The 9,975-nt window shown below is 38.6% G+C and overlaps 1 protein-coding gene across 1 annotated transcript; it reads left to right on the top strand.

Moving 5' to 3' along the window:
- Positions 1-5,748: 5,748 nt before the first annotated feature.
- LOC111017816 (uncharacterized) lies at positions 5,749-9,178 on the top strand. The gene is made up of 8 exons (XM_088120385.1): positions 5,749-5,911; positions 6,506-6,994; positions 7,084-7,135; positions 7,256-7,527; positions 7,641-7,825; positions 7,919-8,424; positions 8,574-8,933; positions 9,007-9,178. The coding sequence occupies exons 1-8, from the start codon at positions 5,749-5,751 to the stop codon at positions 9,176-9,178; spliced, it is 2,199 nt and encodes a 732-aa protein (XP_087976511.1).
- Positions 9,179-9,975: the final 797 nt, after the last annotated feature.

The raw sequence follows: 9,975 nt of genomic DNA, 5'->3' as shown, positions 1-9,975 counted from the left end.
TATTAAGATTTAGGGTTTATGGTTTTAGGGGTTAGGGTTTAGGGTTTCATTTGTATTTGGATTTAGGGTTTATGGTTTGATTTGTATTAGTGTTTTAGGGGTTCGTTAGGGTTTAGGGTTTAATTTGTAGGGTTTAGGGCATAGGGTTTAGGGTTGGGTTTGATTTGTATTTAGGGTTTACGGTTTTAGGGTTTAGGGTTTAGGGTTTTAGAGTTTAAAGTTTGATTTGTATTAAGATTTATGGTTTAGGGTTTGATTTGTATTTGAGTTTTAGGGGTTCGTTACGATTTAGGGTTTTAGAATTTAGGGTTTAATTTGTAGGGTTTAGGGCTCAAGGTCTAGGGTTGGGTTTGATTTGTATTTAGGGTTTAGGGTTTACGGTTTTAGGGTTTAGGGTTTAGGGTTTAAGGTTTGATTTGTTTGAATTTTGAGTTTTAGTGGTTCCTATATCAATTTTGAATTTTCTATCTACCCTTCGTTTTGTTTGATGTGGAAAAAAGAAATCACAAGTGTCTACTCAGACCCTTTTTTAAAAATTACACATAGGTGAATTTGGTTTTTTGTTTATCAAGAGTTTGACTCTAATAATTTGAGGAAACTACATTATTGGTTTCCTTTTCTTTATTTTGATGACATGTAATATATATTTTAATTTAATCATATTCCTTTAACAAAAATTAGAACATTAAAAATTTCCACTAATATATATCTACATAAGTATTACTAATACTAACAAGTGAGAAAAGCATATTAACAAGTGAGAAAAGCATATTTACATCTTTTTGCTATAAGCTTATCACCATAAATCAATTAATAAGGTGATGTATAATTGATTTCGAAAAGTGATAAAAACAACAAAGTTATACTTTCTCTAAAAAATAAAAAAAAATAAAAAAAGTTATAAAGTAAACCATTATCCTTCTGTTTTGAGTATCAAATATATGTATATACCATTTTAAATCCTATTTTAATTTAGTCCCTAAATACTTTTTTACTATTTTAGTATTAGTAGTTTCAATTTTTGTTTGTTTTAATCTTTATATTTTCGAAATGTTTGAGAGATATTTTGAAACTAAAGTATAATATAATATCTTTTACAAATTTCCGAAACTTCTAAAATCTTTAAAACCAAATATAATATTTCAAATATATATAATATCTTTCAAAAGAAAATCTGTAAAAAAAGTTTTGTAACAATATGACTTTATTTTTTTGTCTTTTAAAAACATACATGCTCCAAAGTAAAAATACTTTTTTTTTAGTTTTCAATATTTTGCTTAAATTTTATAAATGTTTTTAAAAAGTAAATAAACGCACACACTCATAAAAAATACACATGCATTTTTTAAATTCAATTACTAAAACAAAAATGTGCAAAAATATGCCTCAATTAAAATTCATATTAAAAAATATTTTCATATCCAGTAATATTTTAAATATATATAATAAAGTAATTAAAGATACCTGTATTGTAGACAAAATCTTGCTCCAAGTTTGCTATCTCTATTAAATTTGAACAATTCCTACAACAAAAGAAAATTAATAATAAAACTAAAAAATAAAAAATAAACAATAAAAATATTAACAATTACCTTAGAAGGATGATGGTGAAGATAAAATGGAAGGGAAGTAAGGAAGGAACCAAAAAATGGAAAGAAAAAAGGGAGGGAAACAAAAGTAGGATTAAAATGAGAGTGATGATGAAGATAGAATGGGAGACCCGAGTTAGAAGAAGAATGGAAAAATGAGGATGAAGTTAAAAAACAGATACTTAATAAATAGAATTTGAAAAAAATAAAAATAAAAATACTGCAATTGTGCAGAGAGGTTCCTTGTAAGGAACCTCTGAACCGCTGAAAGTGGCAGGGAATCCACTTGAATTTCCAAGATGGATGCGTCTCTTTATTAAGAGACGCATCCTGAATAACTCTGTCAGTTCCCAAAAAAAGTGCGCTGAATGCGTCTCTTCAAGAGACGCATTCGTATAAAACTAGTCAAACGCGTCTTTCAAAAAGACGCAAAATCCCAAAAATCCAAAATTTTCAAAACTCACCCGTTTTTTTTCAATTAACTTTAAAAATTTTCAAAACTCACCCGACTCTTTAGGTTATAACTTGAACATAATCCTATTATATGTCAACTACATACTATTCAAGATTACATTTATAACTTTGGATTTTCACAAAATTGGATAATATTTGCACATAACAAAATAAAATAAAATAATTATTTTATTCACAAATAATTGAAATTTACAAACTACGAGGCTTTAGGGCATAAATCCTAACATTCTTCTCCTGAATCTAGGAGAAATTCTAAGATAATCAGGATAACTTTTTCTTTTGAATTCAAAATGTAGAAAATAATGGGATTTTACTCATCAATAACATTAGCCCCCACTCTCAAAATACATCGTATTAATTTTGAATCTTTATCCAAAATTAATATATATTTATATAATGTATCAGTATATATTATATACATTCCCTTATATAATTTGAACATTTCAAATTATTTCATAATTCTTCATCTTTTTTTTACCTGTTGTGAGCTAGCAAGGGGATCTAATGGACCTACAGATCAGAAGCTCTAACGATGTGAGATTAATCAGTCAAACTCATTAACTGAGTTAATCAACATTCGTTAACTGCGAGTCACTCCACTAAAGACCCGCAGCTGCACTATTCTCATTGCAGAATATTTTTGTGTCCATTGATGTATGACCATTAACCGCAAGTCAATCTTTCACGAGTGCTCGTAACTCTAGCTTGGCGAAATTACCGTTTTATCCCTTAGTTACATCTTCCTCCTTAAACTTTATTGCTCCTCTAATCAACAACCTGGTTATGGTCCGACCAATAATCGAAAGTCCCTCTCAGGCAAGTGAGATGGTGGGGTCCCTTGTTCAAGTCTCAAAGTCAGCATGTCAGGGAAGACTCATCTACTTCCCTAAAGTCGGGAAGGAGTGAATTCCATCTTATGTAGTTATATTCCCAAGCTCCCCACTCGGTATTGTCCTCAAAATGGTAGGATTATTGAGTCGGCAACTCGGACCACTCTCACCCATATAAATCAAAGGATATTCCCTTAGAGGCAGAAGTCCATAACTCGCTCAAGATTAAATTCGAGTCACCTGGTCATCCTATGAGATAACAATCTATTGACTAACGGTGTTAGAGCCAATGATTAATTATTTCGTGATATGATCCTATACAAACTCATTGTATAGGATACCCTCACTCGCATGTCTCTACATGAATGACCTGGATCAAGCCGTTTGTAACTATTATGGGTCGTATCCATAGTATTATTAGGATACTTGATATGAATTGATATACCAACGATATACTTGAATGTTGATATGTTATGTTTCACTCAAACAAAAAAATTTCATTTAGAATTATGAGTTGAAAGTTCAGTTATACTAAAAATTATAAATTTTAGATAACATCATAGAAGCTTTTTTCCTAAACAAAACGTGAAATTGTTCAAAGAATGATTCTTTGAAAATTTTTTATCATTTGGAATTAGTGCCCTGCTTACTTATTATGAATCGCAATAAAAATCCATCGAAATGAGAATTAAAATGTTATTCCATTTACTAAAACAAATGTTATGAGAATTTTTATATTAAAGAGCATAAATACTTAAAAGAATTTTTAGATTTACTTTATATTATTTTACTTAATATTAATAAATTATATATATATAAGTCTAAACAATCTATTTTTTCTAAATAAATTACTAGAGTCTCACGAGATGTGAGTTTTTCTCTCTTTTTGAGAGGGTTCCTGGTTTTTCTAGGATGGCAGGTTCTTGATGGCGAGACTTCATGGAAAAACTTCTGGCAAAGTGGGATTCTCTATCCTTCCTAGAAGAGGAGTACTGCAATTACTGCTGAGGATAATTTTGAACTGATGTCAGATGAGAATGTTGGCATGTGTGTTGCTGGCAAACTTTGTCTCAATAAAAAGATTAATGTGGAGGCTTTTCAATCAATTATGCGTAATATATGGAAGGTATAGAATGGTACCAGGATTGAGCCGGCTGGTTTTAATTTGTATGCAATTCAATTTCAGACGTTGTCATAGAAGAAACGGATCTTGGGGTCTAGTCCCTGGTCGTTTGAGAATGGGTTACTTGTTCTTCAGTCCCCTGGGGTGGAGGAGCGGCCCCTGAATATGGTTTTTACACATGAGGCTTTTTGGCTACAAATACACAATGTTCCTTTTAATTGTATGTCGAAAGCTATGGCCCTGAAATTGGGAGCATCTGTGGGCGAGGTGATTGAGGTTGATTTTGGAGTCAATGACAGTTGGATGGGGCCTTTTCTTCGTATCCGAATTGGATTGGACATCACGAAGCCCCTCCGGCGTGGTGTCAAAATCAAGCAGAGAGGTGGGGTAGAGGTTTGGTGCTCGGTTCAGTATGAAAGGCTTCCGGATTTTTGTTTTAATTGTTGTGTGATTGGTCACTCGTGCGGAGAGTGTGAAAAACCTCCAGTACAGGGGTTGGTGGAGGTTGAGAAAATATGGAGGGTGGTGCATGCGGATGCATGGAGAAACCTGGGTTTTGCGGACCGGTCGAGGGATGTGAACGATCATACTTTTCGAGGTGTTGGAGATCATCGGTGCAGTGCTAGTAGGCGTGTTCCAAATACGAGGATTGTGGATGATGGTAATCGAGGGCCTGGATGCCCGTCGACGGTGGGAGAGCCTGTCTAGGGCAGTTCGGCGATGAGGGGAGGCGGCGACCCGGTAATGGTTTCTGCTGGTATGGGTTTCGACGGATCCTCTTCAATAATGGGGTTCCCGAAGGAGGGGGTTTTGGTTGATGATTCTATGCTGCACCGACGTGATTGCGAGGAGGATTCTCCTACTTGTGTGGAGGATGGAGTGATGTCGATTGGAATTCGTCGCCAGAATTCTGTGGAGTCTAAGGGGAAAGAGGTGGTGATAGATGTTTGCCCAAAGCTGGGAGGGCATTTTTTCCAAACTAGTAATGCTGGTGGGCCTACTATTGGAAGTGGTGTAGGGGTTCCGATAGAGCATAATTCCAGTGCTAAATCTCTGGGTTGGAGACGCTTGAATTGTATGGATCAGACACTCAATTCTGGGGTGGCGGTGCCTGCTTTGTTGCCATTGGACAAACGCAAAGGAGCTGTGTGTGCTCAGATTACTGATCAGGTCTCTAAAAAGAGTAGGGACAGTATCATTACGACGGATGTTTCGGTGACGAAGATATCAATGGTGGTGGCTGGGGACCAGCCCCGCCCAGGATTATGAATCTTGTCTTCTGGAATGTGCGGGGGGTGGGGTCCCCTCGTACATTCCAAAGTCTGACCCAATTGGTTCAGGCCAAAAAACCCATTATTCTCTTCCTCTCTGAAACTATGGCAACTATGGCCCGGATTGATGCTTGACGACGACGGCTTCGCTTCACATCCGTTTTTTGTGTTGAGTGTCGGGGGAAAAGTGGTGGTTTGGCTGGATGGAGTGCGCTTTTAGTTGATTTCTTACTCACAATATCATATTGACGGGTGGGTGAACTTTGAAGGGGTTCGGTGGCGTCTTACTGGTGTCTATGGCAGTCCGCATTCTTCTTCCAAGTCTCATGTTTGGGAGCTGCTGAAGGGGATGAGGGGAAGTGATGGGATCCCATGGGTGGTAGGTGGTGATTTTAATGAGATCTTGCGAGGAAATGAAAAAGTGGGGGGGGGGGGGGGGGCGTGATCGGTCTGTCCAACAAATGCGAGATTTCCAAGAGATGCTTGATGTTTGTAACCATATGGATTTGGGGTTCCAAGGGGTTTTTCATACTTGGTTTCGAAGACGACAGGGTGATGGTCCGATTTTTGAACGGCTAGACCGAATCCTTTATAATCCGACGTGGCGTGAGGTGTACCAGTCAGGTATGATCTTTCATTTGGACTACTATTTTTCTGATCATAGACCATTATTATTGGATGTCCTTGGGGTGGCCCGACGGAATAGTCCTGCCCGAAGACGACCCTTTCGTTTTGATGAAGTCTGGTTGGAGGATCGGGCTTGTGCAAATTAGGTGACGGAGGCTTGGGGGGCTGATGTTGGTATGATTTCACCTCTGTTGCTTAAACAGAAGTCTGAGAGTTGTGCCCATGCCCTTGCGCGTTAGGGGCGGAAGAGGACTGGAGGTTCTAAGCATAGAATTCAGGAAGCAGAACTTGGTCTTGCTCGTGCTATTGAGCGCTTATAGGGAGGTGGTGGTTCACAGGAGGTTGTTGTAGCAGAGCTTAAGTTAGAGAAGATTCTGCATGAGGAAGAAATTTACTAGAAAAAAAAATCAAGAGAGACCTGGCTCAAGGTTGGGGATCGTAATACTCGATGGTTCCATAATCAAGCCTCGTTTAGGAGGCGGAAAAATGAAATCAAGGGCCTTGAAGACTCTGCTTGTTCCTGGCACAGTTGTCCAGAGCAGACGACAGATATCATTTCGACCTATTTTTCTGATCTGTTTACTGCGTCAGTGTCGGATGTTGGGATTTGTCGGGATGTTTTGGGGGAGATTGGTGTGGAGGTTATTAATCGGCAAAATCAGCTGCTTCTAAAGTGGTTCAGTCATGAAAAGGTGGAACTGGCTTTCCGTCAGATTGGGCCCCATAAGGCTTCTGGGCCTGATGGCTTCTCCGGGGCTTTCTATAGATCTTTTTGGGATGTAGTGGGGCTGGATGTTATCCATTGCTGTTTAGAGGTTTTAAATAACATGGTGTCACCGGCTCCTCTTAACGAGACTCTGATTGCGTTGATTCCAAAAGTAGAGTGTCCTTGGAGGATCACCGAATTCAGACCTATATCGCTATGCAATGTTTGTTATAAGATTATCTTGAAGGCTATTGTGAATCGTATGAAGCGCTTACTAGGATTGATCATTTCTTGTAATCAGAGTGCATTTGTTCCAGGGAGATGTGTGGTTGATAATGCGATCATCGGGTATGAGTGTGTCCACTCCATTAGGAGTAAGACGTCAAGGAAACTCGGTTGGGCAGCCTTAAAATTGGATATGAGTAAAGCGTATGACAGAGTTGAATGGTGTTTTATTTATCAGGTGATGCGTCGTATGGGTTTTGCTGGTGCATGGGTGGAGCTGATTATGCCTTGTGTGTCATCAGTTTCCTTTTCTTTTCTCCTGAATGGTGAGCGGCGTTGTCATATTATTCCCTCGCGCGGTCTTAGGTAAGGTGATCCTCTTTCTCCCTACCTCTTTCTAATTTGTGCAGAGGGTTTGTCCTGTTTGCTGTAGAGGGCGGTTTGTCGGAAGCTTCTCTCGGGGTTCACCTTATCTCGGGGGGTCCTCATATATCCCATTTATTTTTTGCTGATGATAGTCTGTTTTTCTTTCGCGCGTCGACAGTGGAAGCAGACAGAGTAAAAGGTATTCTTGGTGCTTATGACCAAGCCTCAGGCCAAACCATTAATTTTGAAAAATCTGTCACTTCTTTTAGCCCAAATACCCCACTTTCTGTAATGATTGTTGTTGAGTCATCCATTGGTGTGAGGCGTGTGGTTTGTCACCAGAGATATTTGGGACTACCGGCCTTTATGCCCCGAAACAAGAAAGAGACTCTAAACTATATTAAAGATAGGGTCTGGTCACAATTGTAGGGTTGGAAGGGGTGCCTTTTTTTCAATTTGTGGGAAGGAAGTACTCCTTAAAGGCCATAATCCAAGCTATTCCATCTTACTCAATGAATTGCTTTAAGCTCCCTGTTGGTCTTTTGCATGATACTAGTATGGCGATGGCCCGTTTTTGGTGGGGCGAATTTAATGAGGATAATCGTATACATTGGGTCAGTTGGGAAGTTATGTGTCGGCCTAAATGTTTGGGTGGAATGGGTTTTATTGATCTTGTTTCTTTTAATAGAGCTCTTCTTGCTAAACAGGGGTGGAGAATCATGAGGGATTCATCTTCTTTACTGGCTTTAGCTCTGAAAGGTCGGTATTTTAAAAACAAAACGTTTTTGGATGCAGATGTTGGTTCCAATCCATCATATATCTGGCGGAGCTTATTACGGGGACGATCAATCCTTCAGTCTGGGCTTAGATGGCGGGTTGGAGATGGTTTGAATGTTCCCATTTATGGCTCAAACTGGATCCCGAGAGATGGTAACTTACATGTGCATTCTCCTCCTCGCCTCCCTTTGTCTAGCATAGTTTCTACTCTCATAAGTGCTTCTGGAGGTTGGAATGAGGGGATTATTCGTGGTGCTTTTGATGAAGGTGAGGCGAGTTTGATCTTGCGTATTCCGGTTGGAGTTGACACGACGAGTGATATGCGAATCTGGCATTATGATTCGAAGGGGTTGTTTACGATCAAAAGCAGATATTGGGTCGACCAATCTCGACTTCTTTGCCGGGTTTCGTCGGCATCCAGCTCAGATGTGAGAAGGTTATGGTGGACTGGATTGTGGAATATGTCCATAGTAAAATTAAAATTTTTTTGTGGAGAGCCTGTCTGGATTGGCTTCCGACTGGTTTCAATTTGGAGACTCGTGGTGTGGCTGGTGTTAACTGGTATTGCTTATGTGGTTGGTCTAGTGAGGATCTCCTTCATACGCTCTGGTTCTGTAAAGTGGTTGTTCGAGTTTGGAAGGCGTCCAGGGTCCGTTACCAATTACCGCAGGTGGTAAGGTCGACGATTATGACTTTCTTGTGGGATTGTAAGGAGGTTTTGGATTGGGATGATATGAGAGAGCTAGCTGTGATCCTTTGGGCTATTTGGAGTTTGAGGAACGATTGGGTTTTCAATAAGGTGAGCAGGCATGTTCCAGAGGATATTGGAAGCTGGGCAGCGGCTTTTATGCAAGAATTTCGTCGCGCAAACGCTCGTACTCTGGATGACATTTCTTGTCATGTTTCTGCCTCCTTCGCCTGTTTGTTGGAGACCTCCTCCGGAAGGTCGGTACAAAATTAATACCGATGCTGTTATGGATTTAAACTCGTTTTCCGCTGGTCTGGATGTGGTTGTCAGAGATTGTCGGGGTCAGGTGATGCTCTCGGCTGCGACAAGGGTGTTGGATATGGCAAATGTAGATCTAGCAGAGGCGTCGGCGGCTAAATGGGGTCTTGATCTGGCGCGGGATATGGGTCTCAATTCTAAAGATGGACTCCCTTCGGATTGTCCAATCGCTGCAGTCGGTTGAGGAGGACCTGTCGGAAATGGGGGTGTTTGTGACGAAATTGAAGGAAGCAGCTGCAGATCTCGGCCTTGCATCTATTAGTTTTGTGAAGAGAGGTGGAAACCAAGTGGCTCATTTGCTTGCGGGTTTGAGGTTGAAGAATGAGGGTGTGTCGGTTTGGTTAGAGGATGGTCCAGATATTATTTCCCATGTATTGCTCTTTGAGAGTTTTGGTGTTTCTGCTTAATTGATGGCTTTAGCCTATTTAAAAAAAAAAGTCTAAAAAATCTTTACATTTATTTTATATTATTATTACGTTATCTATATAATAAATTTTCTCTCACCAATTCAATTTAAAATTACATAACTTTTTTAAAAATATAAAATTAAATAATTAGAAACTGAAAAAACGGTTCTAATGCTGCATAAATTAGAACATAAATAATATGAATCATAAAAATATTTATTCAAACAGATCATTTTCCCACTTTTCATCACAAAAAAAAACATAAATAAGATGAGTCATAAAAATGTTATAGAATTATTTTCACCAATCAAGTTTAGTATCTCATAAAAGTTAAAAAGAATTAGTTATACAAAATATAGTTTAAACTATTACATTATCAAGTATTTGAAGGCACGATGTTATAATTATCCATACACCTCAAAGCTCTCTCTCTCTATTTTTTTTTTATATCAAAGAAACACTCACTAAAAAGAAATCGGACCATTTAGGGTTATATCAAAAGAGTGGTTACCACGCACTACAATCAAAATCAACGAAGGAAAACAACTATCCCAAAGGTTAGAGAAACGATAAG

This window comes from Momordica charantia (genome assembly GCF_013281855.1).
Source record: "Momordica charantia cultivar OHB3-1 chromosome 2 unlocalized genomic scaffold, Mcharantia_2.0 BLBB01000002.1, whole genome shotgun sequence".
NCBI lineage: Eukaryota > Viridiplantae > Streptophyta > Magnoliopsida > Cucurbitales > Cucurbitaceae > Momordica > Momordica charantia.
This window is presented reverse-complemented; position numbering and strand designations above follow the sequence as displayed.